The sequence below is a fragment of the Anomaloglossus baeobatrachus genome, chromosome 1, assembly GCF_048569485.1.
Source record: "Anomaloglossus baeobatrachus isolate aAnoBae1 chromosome 1, aAnoBae1.hap1, whole genome shotgun sequence".
In the NCBI taxonomy this organism is placed as follows: domain Eukaryota; kingdom Metazoa; phylum Chordata; class Amphibia; order Anura; family Aromobatidae; genus Anomaloglossus; species Anomaloglossus baeobatrachus.
The window spans coordinates 73459499-73479402 of NC_134353.1; the positions used below are offsets into that span (position 1 = coordinate 73459499).

The 19904-nt window shown below is 44.3% G+C and overlaps 1 protein-coding gene across 3 annotated transcripts in view; it reads left to right on the top strand.

The window, feature by feature from the left end:
* The first annotated feature begins 662 nt into the window (after positions 1–662).
* ABLIM2 (actin binding LIM protein family member 2) overlaps positions 663–19904 on the top strand; it is a 314107-nt gene continuing 294865 nt past the window's right edge. For all 3 annotated transcript variants that reach the window (XM_075346854.1, XM_075346852.1, XM_075346853.1), the window contains exon 1: positions 663–891. In XM_075346854.1, coding sequence (XP_075202969.1) covers positions 882–891 — 10 coding nt within the window. In that variant the 5' untranslated portion in view covers positions 663–881. The remainder of the gene's footprint in view (positions 892–19904) is intronic.

Sequence of the window (19904 nt, forward strand, 5' to 3'; positions counted from 1 at the left end):
ATAGATGAGTGCACTATATGTGTGTGTGCAGTACTATTACATGTGTATAGATGAGTGCACTATATGTGTGTGTGCAGTAGTATTACATGTGTATGGATGAGTGCACTATATGTGTGTGTGCAGTAGTATTACATGTGTATAGATGAGTGCACTATATGTGTGTGTGCAGTACTATTACATGTGTATAGATGAGTGCACTATATGTGTGTGTGCAGTACTATTACATGTATATAGATGAGTGCACTATATGTGTGTGTGCAGTAGTATTACATGTATATAGATGAGTGCACTATATGTGTGTGTGCAGTAGTATTACATGTATATAGATGAGTGCACTATATGTGTGTATACATGACTTGCTCGTCTCCTCATTCACTGTTCTTTATATTCTAATTTGTATTAATCGCTTTGCAAAGTCAGAGGTAAGTGATTTTCTTGCAGTGTCTGCTCAGCGCCACCTAGCCGCCATACTGCGTATTACACACTGCTTGCAGAGGCATCATGGACTGTGTAGTTTCCTGCTCTGGCATTTCACCGTGTAAACCTCAGTAGTTCTCAGACACAGAAGACTCCACTACCCATGATGCCTCTGCGCTTTCTTGCCTGCGCTATAGCTGTCCCAGAGACGTTTCTCAGCTCGGTGCTGAAGATGAGGAGGAGGGGATAGGGGAAGAGTGTGGCAGCAGCCTCTGCGCTCTCATTGCTAGCAGTGCGCCGGGCATTGCAGGCTCCTGGCTGGATTAGAGCAGGGATCACCTTGCAATGCTCGTCTTCATCCATGTGCTGGGATGTCTGTGCTGAGCTGATGTGTAACAGGTAAAGGCTCACAGAGGCTTGTCTGGAGCTACAGATTGCTGCATCTGGATGGGAGCAGCCACAGCATGAGTGCAGGTGAGTGCTGTCCCCTGCTACCTGTATACATAGCACTGCAATGGCAATGCTCTGCATGATCACCTATGGGGGGAGGGGTGGGTCATAAACCATGCTTGCCCACAGTCATGTGTGTAAATATATAGGGATAAGGCACCATATCTATTATGCCCCTATAGTGAGCTAGCCCTATGCAGGCTGCTCACAAGCCATGCCATGCAGCCCAGTGGCCACCTTACCTCTGTCATGATCTGTGAGAACACTGCAGCGAGCATCCTGCTTTATTACTGATGGAGGGGTGCTGATTGATCAGCATTATTGGCTACCTTTCTGGTTGGCATGGGGTTAATTTACCATGTGGGTAAACGCCTTTGCAAAGGAGGCTGGGATGCTGCTGTCAATCAATGGCTAGCTGGTCCTGGAGAGCAGAGAATGGATTTCTCCTCCTTGCGCCTTTCCCCAGTGAGGCAGGCTCATCCTCATCATCATCATCCTCATCATCATCATGATGTATTGCAGAGGGATGTGACACATTGCTGCATGGGGTTTATTTATACACACAGTGATACATAGAAACAGACAAGTGGCAGGAGCTGACCAGGCTGCTCCAGGATTGTTACCCTGCTTTTGCTCCTGAGGAGCGGCCAGAAATACATGGCCCACTTTACACACAGCACCACCCATTGCAGAACAGAGGGAATCCGGATCTGTGCAATGCATGTGCCAAGTGCAATTATATATATATATACACTAGGTGTAGTACCCTGCGATGCCAGGATAGTAACTAACTATTCTTAACTATAACAAAATAAAATGCGCCTGTGTGTGTGTGTCTCTTTCTGTGTGCATGTCTCTTTCTTTGTGTGGCTCTTTCTGTGTATGTGTCTCTTTCTGTCTGTATATCTCTTTCCGTCTGTATGTCTCTTTCTATGTGTGTCTCTGTGTGTCTCTTTCTTTGTCTCTGTGTGTGTCTTTCGGTGTCTCTTTCTGTGTATGTGTCTCTTTCTGTGTATGTCTCTATTTCCGTGTATGTCTCTCTTTCCGTGTGTGTCTCTTTCTCTGTGTGTGTCTCTTTCTGTGTGTGTCTCTGTGTGTGTATCTCTTTCTGTGTGTGTATGTCTTTCTGTGTGTCACTTTCTGTGTGTCACTTTCTGTGTGTGTCTTTCTGTGTATGTGTCTTTCTGTGTATGTGTCTTTCCGTGTGTCTCTTTCTGTGTGTGTGTCTCTTTCTGTATGTGTCTTTTTCTGTGTGTGTGTGTGTATCTCTGTGTGTATGTCTTTCTGTGTGTGTATCTCTTTCTGTTTGTGTCTCTTTCTATGTGTCACTTTCTGTGTGTCTCTTTCTGTGTGTGTCTTTTTCTGTATGTGCGTTTCTTTTGGTGTATGTGTCTTTTTCTCTCTGTGTGTGTGTGTGTCTCTTTCTCTGTGTGTGGGTCTCTCTGTGTGTCTCCTCTGTACACAATAGGAGAAAGAGACACACAGTCCTCTGTGTAACTTAGCAAGTTGCCTTTCAGGAGTTCGTCTAAGTTTGGTGTTAGTTGTACAGGTATGCAAAATTTGGGTTTTTAAAAATATTTTCAAATCCAATCACTAATTCTTTTTTTTTAATATATATTTTTATTGAAAATTTTAACCATTAAACAGCACACAATATGATTAGCATTCCCATCAAAATATAGTAATAATCTTTCATCCAGTATGCAGACTGGGAAAACATAACTTGGAGACACAATAAATCTACAACAACCATTGGGGTGATGAAAAGTGCAAGTAAGAGTAAAAACACAGACAAAAAAAAAATAATAATCCAAACAAACGGAACAGCCATCTGATTTAAAAGAGAATGAAGTAAAAAATAAAAAAAATTAAAAAAAAAAAAAAAAAAAGAAAAAAAAAAGAGGGTGGGGGGATTTTTTATTTAGTCACGTTCCCAGTTTAGTTACCTATTCGGAGGTGACCTGGGTTATTCTTTCGGTCTTCCTCACTGATTCTTCTTAGTGATGAGCGAGCGTGCTCTTTTTTCAATCGAGCATCAGGGTTTTTGGATGCAACTGTAGTGCTGAGTCTAATGGAAGTCAATGGGAAACTCGTGTATTTTCAAATTCAGATGCTCAAGCCTCCTCCTTGCCCATCATTAATCCCTATTTTTTTATGCCCTAATTTTTAAAACACTTCTACACTTTCCCCGTGTTTGCATGGGTTTTCTTCAGCTTCTCCAATTTCCTCCCACACTCCAGACATCCTGATAGCGGATTTACATTGTGAGCCCCAATGGGGACAGTGATGATCACTGATATGCTATTTGCCATATTAGTTGCTAAAAATTCCATGTAGCCAATTTTCTGGAAGATCGGTTCCGAGTAAAGTAGAATTACAGCCAATATGTTCCTTTCACATTCAGTTTGTCAGTTCATTTTAGAGGATCAAATGGAATTAATATGCAAAAGAGATCCTTTATCTCGCGGGACCCCAGCACAATGGCACCTAGACCAGTCCTGGGGTCAAATTCCACCAAGGACATCTGCAAGGAGTTTGTATGTTTTCTGTAGGTTTCCTCCAACACTTTTCAGACATACTGACAGGGAATTGAGATTGTGAGCCACAATGAGGACAGTGATGATGATGATGATGTGGATAAAGCTCTGCTGAATATGTTGGTGCAGTGTAAAGAAGCATAATAGGTAAATAAATTATCATGGGGTTTGACTATGGGTCAGTTTTAGCTTCTTTATATAGGGGACTTACCAATAATATAAAGTTCAATGTTGTAGTTGCAAATAAACTGATTTTATATCATATACAAATAACGCAGCTTTGGTGCACCCTTAGTGTAACCAAGGACTCAGTGCATCATTACATCCTCCAATTTGCATATTTTCAGTACTGTCCCTCATCTTGTTTGATAGTGCCCACTTACAAAGAGTGAGCACTGCCTAAAGACAAATCTCTGTTCTTGCACATGCGCACCGACACTGGTAGAGCCCAGCGTCGCGCACACAGTGTGGGTGCAGATGTATCCTGACTAGTGATGGGCAGACACGGACTGTAAAAGTCTGGATCCACATGATTTCAAGCGTGTCCGAGTCCGGAATTCTCAAGGAATTCCAGCTAATGATCCGGTTCCAGCACTTGGGAAATAAAAAAGAAATAAAGAAAAAATAAAGAAAATAAGACTGAAGTGAGCGCTTCATACTTACCGAATCTCCGGCACAGCTGTAACTGCTCCCACGGCCTATCCTTCACTTTTGAGGCGGCTTATTATTGCTCATCTATATGCACTGCTTTCCCCATCGGCCGTCCTGGGATCTGTGATTGGTTGCAGTCAGACACACACCCAGCCTGTGTGACAGCGTCTGCCTGCAACCAATCACAGGTGCTGTCTGTGGTATAAAATAAATAAAACATTAAGTATTATGATACTAGCACACATAAAGCATATGGCTACAGGCTGCAGCCCCCAACCGTGCGCTTATCTTGGCTGTGTATCAAAATAAAAAAAAACACAACTGGCTTTTTTTTTTTAATTATTATTATTATTATTTAAATAAATAATTTAGAAAACGGCATGCGGTTCCCCCCATTTTGATGCCCAGCTATGATAAAGCCGACAGCTGGGGCTGGTATTCCCAGGCTGGGGAGACCTATGCTTTTTGGGCCACCCTCAGCCTAAAAATAGCAGCCTGCAGCCACCTGGGATTATCGCATCCGTTAGATGTGACAATCCCAGCAGTTTTCTCGGCTCTTCCTGTTTGCCCGGTTGAGGTGACAATTGGAGTAATAAGAGATTAATGGCAATTCTCAGCTACCACCAAGCCCTAGATTAGGAATGGCAGGCGTCTATGAGACCGAACGAACCTCCCCCTTAAAAGAGAGATTGTTCGGTGTCTCCATCGACGTCGCTAAGCAGGTGTGTGTGTGACACTGCCGTAGCGATATTGTTCGCTACGGCAGCGATCACCCCCATGACGAAACAGCGACGTGGGCGGGGGCTATTGCACACGACATCGCTAGCTATCGCTAGCAATGTCGCAGCGTGTAAAGCACCCTTTTCCCCTTTAGGACCCTGCGGACACCTTGGCAATTTAGCTGTTAATACTTATCCCCACTCCCTGTGTCCATATATACCTGTACTTCCCCTTGGTTTGTTGCTGGTGATAGAGTTATTCTGTACAGATTGCAAGCAGTCAGCTTGCAATCTGTTGTTGCATCTTGCTTTACTTCTCTTAAAGTCATCCTGGAGATAAGTTGTGTGTTTGTATTCCCCTATTTGTATTCCCTGTGTGTTCTTTAGGTCTTAGTGGGGTTGACTAGTGCTCATCCCATCCGGTCACTTCGTCCATTTTAGGGTCAGCCAGGATCTAGGTATCCTGCTCAGCGCATAGGTGTGGAACTTATCTAGGGATTTCAGGAGAGCCAAGGGTCAGCAGAAGGTTTTATCAGTGGTCACCATCTCCCCCTTTTTCTCCTGGCAGCGAGGGTCTAACTCGCAGCGCCGGGCAGGTTGGAAACTCTATTAACCTGCAGATTAACCCTATATCTGCAGGTTAATAGCATTTTTTCATGTTACAAGTTCCCTTTAAGAAATCTGTTTAGGCCAAGAATCCTCTATCTAATTACCAGCACATGTGAGGAATGAGGTTCCTTACCCTTCGCTGGCAGTGGGGACATAATCTGAATTCTCATTCCCGTCTCTCCACTGAAAGGGTCCCATTCTTGAGATAGATATGGGCACTTACAGTGCATTGAAAAAGTATTCACACCCCATGAATTTTTCAACATTTTTTCGTTACATGATCAAATTTAAATGTATTTTATTGGGATTGTGTGTGATATACCAACACTAAGTAGCAAGTGTTTGTGAATTGTAAAGGAAATGATACATAGTTTTCTAAATATTTATAAAAACTATAAATATGAAAATTGTGACATGCATTTGTATTCAGCCCTCCTGACTCACCTTTCACTGCAGATACTGCTGCAAGTCTTTTCGGGGATTTCTCTCCAGCTTTGCACATCTGTAGGTGACATTGTTGCCCATTCTTTTTGCACTCTCGCTCAGTGAGATTGGATGGAGACGTCTGTAATCAGTAATTGTCAAGTCTTGTCACAGATTCTCAATGGGATTTAGGTCTGGACTGTGACTGGGCCATTCACACACATGAATATGCTTTGATGTAAACCATCCATTGTAGCTCTGGCAGGATGTTTAGTATCATTGTCCTGCTGAAAGTTGAAACTGCGCCCCAGAGTCAAGTCTTTTGTAGCCTTTAACAGGTTTACCTCCAGGATCACTCTGTATTTTGCTCCATCCATCTTCTCATCAGCTCTGACCATCTTCCCTGCCCCTGCTGAAGAAAAGCCTCCCCACAGCATGATGCTGCCACCACGATGGGGACCATGGGGATGGTGTCTTCATGGTGATAAGCGGTTTTGTTTTACGCCACACATAGCATTTTGCATTTAGCCTAAAGTGTTCTCCTTTGGTCTCATCTGACCAGAGGACCTTCTTCTACGTGATGTGTCTCCTGCATGGCTTTATGCAATATGCAAATGAGACTTCTCGTTTTCAAAATGTCTGTCCTCTTGCCACTTTTCCATAAAGTCCACATTTGTGGAGTATAAAACTAATAGTTCTCCTGTGCACAGATTCTCCCACTTGAGCTGTGGATCTCTGCAGCTCCTCCAGAGTGACCATGGGCCTCTTGGCTCTTCTCTGATTAGCGCTTTCCTTGCTTGAAATGTCAGTCTAGGTGGACAGCCACGTCTTGGTAGGTTTGCAGTTGTGCCATAGCACTTCCATTTTTGGATGATGGATTGAACAGTGCTCCATGAAATGTTCAGCGTTTGGGCTATTTTTCCTAACCTAACCCTGCTTTACTCTTCTCCACAACTTTATCCCTGACCTGCCTGGTGTGTTCCTTGGTTCTCATGATGCTGTTTGATCCCTAATGATCTGAAACAAACTTCTGAGGTCTTCACAAAACAGCTGTAGTTATACTGAGAATAAATTGCACACAGGAGGACTCAATTCCGCCCGCTCATCTCCGTCCCTCCGCTTCTATTGGACGGCTGCCGTGTGACGTCGCTGTGACGCCGCACGACCCGCCCCCTTAGAAAGGAGACGTTACGCCGGCCACAGCGACGTCGCAGGGAAGGTAAGTCCGTGTGACGGGTGTAAGCGATGTTGTGCGCCACAGGCAGCGATTTGCCCGTGACACACAACCGATGGGGGCAGCGTGTAAAGTGCCCTTTTCTCTTGTAAATGGTAATATCTGAGCTGATTCCGGAATCCCAAAAAATTAAACCTCTCCAAATTTAAAAAAAAAGCAACAAAAATGAATTTCAAACAAAAAATAAATGCAGCATTTGGATGAAATAAAGTTAAAACTGATTTACTTTGCTGTTTTTCAAAAATGCTCAGGATTTGCATGCAGAAAACTCATGTGTAAATCAGGACCAAACATTCCACATGTGAATCTGCCGAAGGCTACGTTCCCATGATGAGTAGTTGGTGAGTTCTTGATGTTGCAGCATTTTTGCCCCTATTATGTAGGCAAGGTTACTTACGTTTTTTTTCATTGGGTTTTTGAGTATTTTATAAGTGTTTTTATTGCATTTTTATGCTTTTTTTCTCTCTTCTTGGTATGTCATGTTTTAAGTAAAGCTGCTTTGTTTTTGACACTTCCTGGCATTTGGCTTTGATAAAAATTCCTTTGCCGACTATATGTGTTTTAGTGCGTTTCCACAGTGGAACATAGTGAAATGCATGTGCATTTATTACCTGCGGATAATATGCATCTATTACAAGTCTAAAGGCTGCTTTACACACAGCGACATCGCTAGCGATATCGCCGGTGAAAGCACCCGCCCCCGTCGGTTGTGCGTCACGGGCAAATCGCTGCCCGTGGCACACAACATCGTTAGGACCCGTCACACATACTTACCTGCCTAGCGACGTCGCTGTGGGCGGCAAACCACCTCTTTTCTAAGGCAGCGGTTCGTGCGGGTCACAGTGATGTCACACGGCAGCCGTCCAATAGAAGCGGAGGGGCGGAGAGCAGCCGAAAGAAAGTGACGCCCACCTCGTTGCTGGAGGACGCAGGTGCGGTGTTGTTCGTCATTCCTGGGGTGTCACACGTAGCGATGTGTGCTGCCTCAGGAATGACGAACAACCTGCGTCCAAAATCAGCAACGATATTTGGGATATGAACGACGTGTCAACGATCAACGATTAGGTGAGTAACTTTGATCGTTAGCGGTCGTTCGTACGTTTCACACGCAACGACGTCGCTAACGAGAACGGATGTGCGTCACGAATTCCATGACCCCAACGACATCTCGTTAGCGATGTCGTTATGTGTAAAGCCACCTTAAGGCCGAAGCCACATGAGGATTACTGTGATCCCCTCGCATGACACTCTGCTCACGCTGGCAGTACAGCAGAGCCGAGTGTCATGCGAGTGTCCCTGTGACTTAGGTCCAACCATGTGAGCGGACCTCAGCTGGGGGGGTGGGCCGGCACTGAGGAGGGGCGGGCCAGCACTGAGGAGGGGAGGGCCGGCACTGAGGAGGGGCGGGCCGGCACTGAGGAGGGGCGGGCCGGCACTGAGGAGGGGAGGGCCGGCACTGAGGAGGGGAGGGCCGGCACTGAGGAGGGGACGGCCGGCACTGAGGAGGGGAGGGAGGGATATATCTCCCTCTCTCCTCCATAGCCGGCTATTGCCATTCTCGCCCTGTACTCGCGGTACACCGGTGTACCGCGAGTGCAGTGCGATTTTTTTCTCGCCCCATAGACTTGAATGGGTGCGAGAGAAGAAAAAAAAATTTTTTGCTTTTTTGAGAATTGATTGCTGTAATCACAATTCTGCCAAAGCGTGACTGATGACATTCTACCCATTTTGTGTTGTATTTACCACCCAATTATACGTCCAAATCAGGTGGAATTGTGAATTATGATGAGTTATTGGACTGAAAAGGGCCCATATATTGTTATTGCACCGGAGCCTCTTCTTTCTGTGTCCGCAGGTGGCTTTCACCTCCACTTCATTACAACTCTCTGCAAAGGTCACGAAAGTGTTGCCATCCTTGAAGTTGTTCCAGAAAATTAAGTATTTCTCCCAGAAAATTATTGCAATTATATGTGTTTTGTTATACACATGTTTATTTCCTTTGTGTGTATTGGAACAACACAAAAAATAACATAGGAAAAAAAGGAAAATTGGACATAATTTCACACAAAATCCCCCAAAAATGGAGCATGGAGAACAGAAAGAAGAGACGAGAACTATATGAGGACTTGAGAACCAAAGTCCATCTCCAGAGATCTTGATATTCCTTTGTCCATGATGTTCAACATAATCAAGAAGTTTACAAACCATAGCACTGCAGCTAATCTCCCTGGACATTGACGGCAGAGAAAAAATGATGAAAAGTTGCAACGCAGGATAGTCCGGATGGTGAATAAGCAGCCCCAATCAAGTTCCAAAGAAAATCAAGCTGTCCTGCAGGCTCAGGGGGCATCAGTGTCAGCACTAACTATCAACATTTGAATGAAATGAAATGCCATGGAGGAGACCCAGAAGGACTCCACTGCTGACATAGAGACATAAAAAAACTAGACTGCTTTTTGCCAAAATGGACGTGAGCAACCATCTGGGAAAGTGTCTTGTGGACAAATTAGATGAAGATGGAGCTTAATGGAAAAACACATTATTCTACTGTTTCCCGAAAATGGAATGAGGCATATAAATTAAAAGAACACTGAACCTCAACCCTATTTGATTGTAGGTTCGAAGACGTTTTTGTGCCTTGACCGTGTGCAGGGCATCATGAAATCTGAAAATTACTTATGTCTCAGTTTCGGGACTTGATCCAGTGACCTTATGCTGCGCAGTCAGCTTTTTTTCTCTGCTGAGCCACAGCCTGGTTTGTCTCTGCCCATCTGCTGATGGTTCTCTTACTCTTGCCTTTCTTTCCTTGCTTTATTTCTGGTCGGGTGTTTCTCCCTTACCTATTTTTTCTCTGTCCTATCACAGCTTGGGTGGGGCTCTTTATACACACCTTGCACCAGCCTTCTTTTCTGGCTATAGCTCTATGTGGACCTGTTCCTGGGATCTTTAGCCCTTTATATTTGGGATTTTCCTTGGAAGAAAGCACCAGTTGAGTGTCAGCTTTTCTCTGTGTATTTTCCTTCCAGCCTCAAGTTCAGAATTCCAGGTGAGAGGTGTAAGAATCTAATTGATGGTTATAGGAAGCGATTGATTGCAGTTATTTAAAGTTCAGGGCGTCAACAATTTTACCAGCCCATTTTTAGAATTTCGTGTGAAATTATGTCCAATTTGCCTTTTTTTTTCCTCTGTTTTTTTTTTTATGTTCCAATACACGCAAAGGAAATACCGTATTTTTCACTTTATAAGACGCACCTGATTATAAGACGCGTAATTCTAATAATTTTCTGGGAGAAAGTCTTCATTTTCTGGAACAATTTTAAGGGTGGTAACATTTTTGGAAATGGCAATAGAGTGACTGGTAACTTGTGCCCCAAGCTTGGACAACCCATTTATGTTACACTTCTGTCCAACTTCTACCATTCTAAGGGGGGCTTTGCACACTACGACATCGCAGGTGCGATGTTGGTGGGGTCATGTCGAAAGTGATGCACTTCCTGCGTCGCTCTCGACATGGTAGTGTGTAAATCCTAGATGATACGATTAACGAGCGCAAAAGCGTCGTAATCGTATCATCGGTGTAGCATCGGCGAATTCCATAATTACGCTGACGCGATGGTCCGATGTTGTTCCTCGCTCCTGCGGCAGCACACATTGCTGTGTATGAAGCCGCAGGAGCGAGGAACATCTCCTACCTGCGTTACCGGAAGGTAGGAAGGACAGAGGTGGGCGGGATGTTTACATCCCGCTCATCTCCGTCCCTCCGCTCCTATTGGCCGCCTGCCGTGTGACGTCGCAGTGACGCCGCACGACCCGCCCCCTTAATAAGGAGGCGGTTCGCCGGCCACAGCAACGTCGCAGGGCAGGTGAGTGCATGTGAAGTTGCCGTAGTGATAATATTCGCTACGGCAGCTATCACAAGGATATCGAAGCTGCGACGGGGGCGGGGACTATTGCGCTCGGCATCGCAGCATCGGTTTGCGATGTCGTAGTGTGCAAAGCCCGCCTAAGGCCCCTTTAACATTGCATTCTGATCTCCATTCAGTGTTCCAATCGGGCTTCCATCCGAATCCCCTGCAAAACAGGTTGCGGATGTATGCGCCAACGGGGCTGTTGACTATAATGGTGTAGACGGAGTTACCGTGTGCTCTGTCGTGCACCATTTTCGGGAGTATACGCTTTCTGCTGATGAACACCCTGGCGCAGTCTACTAAGTCCGGGTGTCCGCCTCCAGGAAGCGTATACTCCCGATAATTGTGCAAGACACAGCACACGGTGACTCCGTTTAACACATTATAGTCAATTGCCCCATCAGTGCATAAATCAGAAACCCATTTTACAGGGGGGTTCAGGCGTAAGCCCCGATGGGACCACTGAACGGAAGTCACAACGCAGTGTGAAAGCGGCCTAAGGCTACTTTCACACATCAGTTTTTTGGCATCAGGCACAATCCGGCGTGTGTCTGATGCAACGGTTCCGGCGCAGAATATGCAGAAACGGATGCGCCGGATCCTTTTTTTTTTTTGTTGGATCCGGTATACCTGATTTGTCAACAAATTGCAGTAATCCCCGTGTGGCCCCAGCCTAAGTAATGTACGCATCCGTTTTTGCATCCGTTTTGTCCGTTTTTTTGCTGGATCCGTTTTTTTACAATACATTGGAGCATGCTCAGTTTAAAAAAACGGATCTGGCGGTCGCATCCATTTTTTGCCGGATCCGGCGCCCATAGGCTTCCATTGTAAATCATGCCGTATCGCGCCGTATTCGGTGCAATGCGTTTTTTTGTCAGAGACAAGAAATGTTACAAGAGATGTTCCATCCAGCTGCTGCATTAGCCAATTATGACGGATCCGGCAAAAGCAAGATGCAACGCAAGGCCATCAGTTACAATCCGGCGCTAATACAAATCAATGGGGATAAAACGGATCCGGCGCCGGATCCGTTTTATCCGTTTTTTTCCGGATTGTGCCCGATGGAAAAAAACTGATGTGTGAAAGTAGCCTTAAGGCTATGTTCACAATTGCATTTGTGTTTAGATTTTTTTTTTTTCACTGCATGAGAAAACATGAAAAGGCTGCATAAGAAAACGGCAAATTGTGGGTTTTTTTGCTGCGTTTTTGGAATATAAAAATTAAATAAACATTTATAAAACTTGCGCTCAAGACAAATCCCACGTGATCCTCACAAAAAAAAGCAACAAAAATCTGTTTCGTGTTTATTGGCAGGCAAGCAATATTTGGCTGCAGAAAAAAAAAAAAACCATTGCATGTGAACATAGCCTTAGGCTACTTTCACACATCCGGTTTGAGCAGTGCGGCTCAATCCGGCTGTGAAACCTGTGCAACGGATGCGGCGAAAACACCGCATCCTTTGCATAAGTTTTTACATGCGGTCGGTCCGTTTTTTTCCGGTTGCGGCACGCTACTGAGCATGCGCAGTGGAAAAAAACGCATGCGGCGGCCGGATGCGGTTTTTTCCGCATCGCGCCGCATCCGGCATCCATAGGCATGCATTGAAAATGCGCCGCAGCGGCCGGATGCGGCGCAATGCGTTTTTTTTTTTTGCCTGAGTAAAAAACGTTGCAGGGAACGTTCTATACGGCCGCCATATCGGCTAAATCTGCCGCATGCGGCAAAAACCGGACCGAACGCAAGCCCCTGCGGCTCAATGCGGCACTAATGTAAGTCTATGCAAAAAAAAACGCAACCGGCGTTACAAAAGCCGGTTGCGGTTTTTCTGCAGAACGCCGTATTGTGCCGCAGAGCAAAATCCGGATGTGTGAAAGTAGCCTAAGAAAATAGCATCCGTAAAAAAGAGGGCGTCAAGATCCAGTTGACTCTCTGCCCCCATTGTTTCGTTTTTTTGCCCTCCAGGACACAATGCTGGATGATTGTTTTGCCCTCCACGTCCTTTCCTTCCCTTTTTGACCCAACAGGTTCCGGCCAGTCAATGAGAAAATGAATGGGAGATATAATTTTGTTGAACAACATGAGATTAAGCATAGACTTGTCATCTCTGCTCGGCATCCGAAAATTGCGCTGGATTTTCGCACTTGGACTCTAGATGACCGCTCCTATTCACTGGCTTATGTGCACTAATTAGATCAGTGGAGCTAAGTGATTCCATCATGTGAGCCGTAAAGCCGGCAGACATCACACAGGCAGCACATTCACAATGAAGTGTCTGCGCCTTTCCTGCACACACTGGCCGTATTCATCATCACATATGTCTCCTAATGGGCAGCGTGCACTCGCCACTCGTCTCTACCGCATTATGGAAGTATCTGACGTCTTGCGTGAGAAGTCCAGTGCATGTCAAGTCTTAAAAGTGCACAGGTGCCATTTCTTTTATCTTTTATTTTGCAAATGTAATAAAAACAAAATATATAAAAATGAGAACTAATCCTCTTCTTTAGTCTTTCCTATTAAAAGAATACAAGCTGTCAAGGGTTAACCAGTCTTGTAAAAAAGGATGGAGAAGATACAGTGGTTAATCTGCTTATCTGTACCATTTCCCGCTGGGGCTTAGTTGAGGCTCATGAAAAAGAATATGGGACTGGACAACAGAACGAGCAGAGGGGGGAGGCTCCTGCTGCAGCCAGTTGTCCTAAAATGCAAACACAAGGCAGTGAATAGGAGATGAAGGGATATGGTGGATTTCCAGAGGCCCACGTGAAAGATCTCTTTATACATTTCTAAGTTTTACTTTATTTTTTTTTTTGGCACTTTAAATCTAAGTCCCTTACCGCTTGTCATATACTCCTCTTCATCTTTTACTGATTCCGCTCCGGTCCTGCTGCGCCGTCTTGTGACTGTAACGTCTGACTGGCCGGAAATCAGTTATATCACAAGCTCCCAATGCAAGTCTATGAGAGCCAGAACGAGGCTCTCATAGACTTGTATTGAGTTTTGACCTCTGGCTTGCTCCAGAAACCACTTGAGCTCCCAGCAGGAGCATAAATACCCAGAGACCGACCAGAGCCGTGGTGATAGAAGATGAAGCCGCCGGAAGGTGCGTGTAAATCAGGGGGAGGAGGCTTAGATTTAAAGCACCACTCCAGCAATGCAATAAAAAAATATGCTGGAGTGGTGCTTTAAGTTGTGATGAAAAAGGTGGAAATTAAGCAAGTGTTTTTCTTATGTTTAGAGTAACTTCAATAGAAAGCTTGTCAGTTGATCAGTTGATTTATGATGGCTGAATCATGGCCCGCATGAATCAGAGACTAGCTGTATTATAGTAGCCAGGTATGATTCACTCCTAAATGCGGCTGCGTTTCAGAAAAAATGAGCTTAGAGATGCCAGCTAAGGTTGGCACGTCTATTTGGTCCCTATATATATATATATATAGAATATATATATATATATATATATATATATATATATATATATATATATATACACAGTGTATGTGTGTGTGTATATATATATATATATATATATATATATATGAGAGACCATTTAGACTAAGGGAGCTGGGCTAGGTGGAGCCACAAGGTCCTGCCTCTTGGTCTAATGGAAATGTCCCCGTCCAGTATGTTCTCTGATATACAGCAGAATTTTAGAGTGAAGCATACATGGTTGCATCAGTGCATGCCTTGGTTCAAGCAGCATGACTCAGCTAACAAAAGATAAGTGTAAAAAGCCATGGAAAGTCATGAGACCAGGTGAAATCTATCAGTAATTAAAAAGCAATCCTGCCGGTTAGTGAAAAATAATATCAGCTGGTTCAACTGATGGCTTATAAAAAGGTGTCTCATTATCAAGGTGACACAAGAAACATCTCATGATGGGTAAAACCAGTGAGCTGTCTCAAGACTTTTGCAACCTTATTGTTGCAAAACATACTGATGGGATTGTTTACAGAAGAGTTTAAAAAAATACTGAAGCTTCCAATGAGCAGTGTTGGTGCCATAATCCAGAAGTGGAAAGAACATCATTTCACCATAAACCACCCATGATAAGGTGCTCCCTGCAAAATTTCAAACAGAAGAGTGAAAATAATTATGACAAGAGTTGTTCAAGTGCTAAGAACCAACTATGGAGAGCTACAGAAAGAGATGAAATTAGCAAGTGCAATTGTTTCAAAGAAAACTATAAGGCCTAAGCCACACGGCATGAAAATCGGTGCGAGTGGAGTGCAATAAAAAATCGCATTCCACTCGGACCAATGTTAGCCTGTGTGTCAGCGCCCATGAGCGATTATTTTCTCAGCCCTAATCGGACCGAGAAAACAATCGCAGCATGCTGCAACTGTAATGCAATCCTAGATTCTCTCACACCCATTCAAGTCTATGGGGCGAGAGAAAAATCGCGTTGCACTCGCAGTACACTGGTGTACCGCGAGCGCAGTGCGAGAATGGCAATAGCCGGCAACGGAGGAGAGAGGGAGATAAATCCCCTCCTCCGTGACGGACCCGCTCCTCCGCAGCACTGGCCCTCCCCTCCTCAGTGCCGGCCCTCCCCCTCGCACGATTGGACCTCAGTCAGAGGGACACTCGCATGGCACTTGGCTCTGCTGTACTGCCCACGTGAGCCTAGTGTCATGGGAGGGGATCGCCCCAGCCTAAGTTTGCTCAACAACATTTAGACAACCCTGTGAAATACTGGGATAATATAATCTGGTCAGATGAGACCAAAATTGAAGTCTTTGGATGCCACACCATGTTTGGAGGCCAAAAGGCAAATCACCCCCAAAACACTATACAACAGTAAAGTGTGGAGGTGAGAACATCATGGTGTGGGGCTGTTTTTCAGCTTATGGCACTGGCAAACTTTATATAATTGAAGGAAGATTGAAAGGACAAATGCACCGAGACATTCTTGATAAAAATCTGCCATCTACAAGGATGATAATGGTGAAACGAGGGTGGACATTTCAGCAAGACAATGATCCCAAACACACAGCCAAGGAAACTCTCAATTTGTTTCAGAGAAAGAAAATATAGCTGCTGGAATGACCGAGCCAATCATCGGACCTGAATCCAATAGAAAATGTATGGAAGGAACTAAAGCTCAGATCATAGAAGGAACAACCGGGACCTGCAGGATTCGAAGAGTGTTTGTGTGGAAGAATGGCCCAAAATCCCACCTGAGCAATGCATGCGACTAATTTCTCCATACAGGAGGCGTCTTGAAGCTTCATCACCAACATTTTTTTTCTTTTTCCCTGTGTAATTTCTCATTATTACACATAACTTAATTTATGGACATCTATGTTTTGATTTCTTTGCCTGTGTGAATTGGATGGGTTGTTACTGACATCTGGTGAGAAATTCATATCAATTACACCATTAAAAATATATTTACTTAGAAAATTGGTGACGTGTTCAATACTTATATTCCCCACTTTATGTGCAGCGTATTGTATGAATAAATATTTCTATTCATGCAGTTCACATGACGTTGCATATTCAGCATCGCGGTGTGAAGTTAGAAGGTGACGCAGTTTGTAATTGGGAAGAAGAACTTGTCATCTCACTGAATTATGAACTGTGCTAATCGCTGTCATTGTCCTGGTCGTCTCTGTGGAGCACAGTCTGGATCAGCGCATACATTAGCACCGAGCTGTGAGATTCCTGCTGCTGTCACTTTTGCAGAATAATAGGGAGAATCAGCGTCTGGGATCATATTGCTGTACAGTGACGGAAGTTCACTTGTCATACTTTCATGTGCTAGAGGGGTAAATATTTCAAGAAACAGATGATCCCTGGGCCAAGACTAGAGACAGCAACCTATTATTTGGAGATGCAACAGTATCAGGGGGTTATTAAAAGCAATTCTGACTTTGCCAAAAAATTCCTGAAAGTTATCTCTTTAATTTTGGGTACAATGTAAGAAATATTATCAAAACCAGTTGATCCCCTGTAGAAGTATCTTTGATCTTTGCCACTTCCACTGCAGAGGCCCGATGTATAATCGCTTGAGGTGGACCCATAATCCAATAATTGTCTGGTTAAAGAGCCATTGATGACAGTCTGTGATCAATGAGGTTTAGAAGGGCCGTGAAGCTCAGACGTATTTGGCTGTTTTAATGATGGAGAAACATTAATGCGCAAATAGGAAGGGCTTTATGAAAACATATGTAATGGCCAGACCTGAGTTACAGTGGCGTACCACCAATTGTGGCAGGCCACGTGACTGCTATGGGGTCTGAGACCTCAGGGGCCCACAGATCTCCAGCGCCTGCTTCAGCTGGATGTGCGTCCGAGGGCACACATAAAGCTGAAATGATTTGCAGCATAGAGACCCGTCAGGTCCCTGCACTGCAAATATGCCCGTTGATTAAGGAAATGAATTTTCACCTGTCCACACGACTATAATTCCGCCCACTTCTTGGCACTAAAGCCAATGCTGAGAGGTGGCCTGGATTATCGGTGTGGGGGGCAGTGAATATTCATTCACTTTAATAGCAGCACAAGTGTTCACCCAGCAGCCGGCTTTGCTGTAGCTATTGGTCGATCACGTGTGCTGTTATTAAACAAAATTAATATTCACTACTCCCCACACACATAATCTCCAGCATGGCGAGCAGCGAATATGTCAGCAGCTGACGATGGTGTATATGGACGTGCATGGCATTATGCGCTGCGCCACTTACACACTGTAGTCAGTTGTCAGTATCAGAAGAGGACACTGCAAACCAAGGGAGTGGAGAGGAGTATAATCTTTTACTTTTTTACTGTGTGCGGCGTGATGAGGACATGTACCAGGATGGGGCCATGATTCTGCCTATGTACCAGGATGGGGGCATGATGAGGGCCATATACCAGAATGGGGAAAAATATTCCAGGATGGGGACATATATACCAGGATGGGCCCAGGGTGGGGACATATATACAGTTAGGTCCAGAAATATTTGGACAGTGACACAAGTTTTGTTATTTTAGCTGTTTACAAAAACATGTTCAGAAATACAATTATATATATAATATGGGCTGAAAATGCACACTCCCAGCTGCAATATGAGAGTTTTCACATCCAAATCGGAGAAAGGGTTTAGGAATCATAGCTCTGTAATGCATAGCCTCCTCTTTTTAAAGGGACCAAAAGTAATTGGACAAGGGACTCTAAGGGCTGCAATTAACTCTGAAGGCGTCTCCCTCGTTAACCTGTAATCAATGAAGTAGTTAAAAGGTCTGGGGTTGATTACAGGTGTGTGGTTTTGCATTTGGAAGCTGTTGCTGTGACCAGACAACATGCGGTCTAAGGAACTCTCAATTGAGGTGAAGCAGAACATCCTGAGGCTGAAAAAAAAGAAAAAATCCATCAGAGAGATAGCAGACATGCTTGGAGTAACAAAATCAACAGTCGGGTACATTCTGAGAAAAAAGGAATTGACTGGTGAGCTTGGGAACTCAAAAAGGCCTGGGCGTCCACGGATGACAACAGTGGTGGATGATCGCCGCATACTTTCTTTGGTGAAGAAGAACCCGTTCACAACATCAACTGAAGTCCAGAACACTCTCAGTGAAGTAGGTGTATCTGTCTCTAAGTCAACAGTAAAGAGAAGACTCCATGAAAGAAAATACAAAGGGTTCACATCTAGATGCAAACCATTCATCAATTCCAAAAATAGACAGGCCAGAGTTAAATTTGCTGAAAAACACCTCATGAAGCCAGCTCAGTTCTGGAAAAGTATTCTATGGACAGATGAGACAAAGATCAACCTGTACCAGAATGATGGGAAGAAAAAAGTTTGGAGAAGAAAGGGAACGGCACATGATCCAAGGCACACCACATCCTCTGTAAAACATGGTGGAGGCAACATGATGGCATGGGCATGCATGGCTTTCAATGGCACTGGGTCACTTGTGTTTATTGATGACATAACAGCAGACAAGAGTAGCCGGATGAATTCTGAAGTGTACCGGGATATACTTTCAGCCCAGATTCAGCCAAATGCCGCAAAGTTGATCGGACGGCGCTTCATAGTACAGATGGACAATGACCCCAAGCATACAGCCAAAGCTACCCAGGAGTTCATGAGTGCAAAAAAGTGGAACATTCTGCAATGGCCAAGTCAATCACCAGATCTTAACCCAATTGAGCATGCATTTCACTTGCTCAAATCCAGACTTAAGACGGAAAGACCCACAAACAAGCAAGACCTGAAGGCTGCGGCTGTAAAGGCCTGGCAAAGCATTAAGAAGGAGGAAACCCAGCGTTTGGTGATGTCCATGGGTTCCAGACTTAAGGCAGTGATTGCCTCCAAAGGATTCGCAACAAAATATTGAAAATAAAAATATTTTGTTTGGGTTTGGTTTATTTGTCCAATTACTTTTGACCTCCTAAAATGTGGAGTGTTTGTAAAGAAATGTGTACAATTCCTACAATTTCTATCAGATATTTTTGTTCAAACCTTCAAATTAAACGTTACAATCTGCACTTGAATTCTGTTGTAGAGGTTTCATTTCAAATCCAATGTGGTGGCATGCAGAGCCCAACTCGCGAAAATTGTGTCACTGTCCAAAGATTTCTGGACCTAACTGTACTAGGATGGGGACATATATACCAGGATGAGGCTAGGATTTGACGTGTATACCAGAATTGGCCAAGGATGTGGACATACTGTATATACCAGGACGGGCCCAGGATATAGACATATATCAGGATGGAGACAGGATGGCAAATGGCACCGTGTATTATGGCACATGACAAAATGTATTACGGCGCATGTCGCAATATAATATGGAACATGGCACCTTGTATAATGACACATGGCACAATGTTTTATGGCATGATGTTTTATGGCACATGGCACTATGTATTCTAGTACATAGCAAAATGTGATATGGCACAGTGTATGTGGCACAATGTTTTATGGGACAATGTATCATGGCTTGATATACAATGCCACATGACACTTGG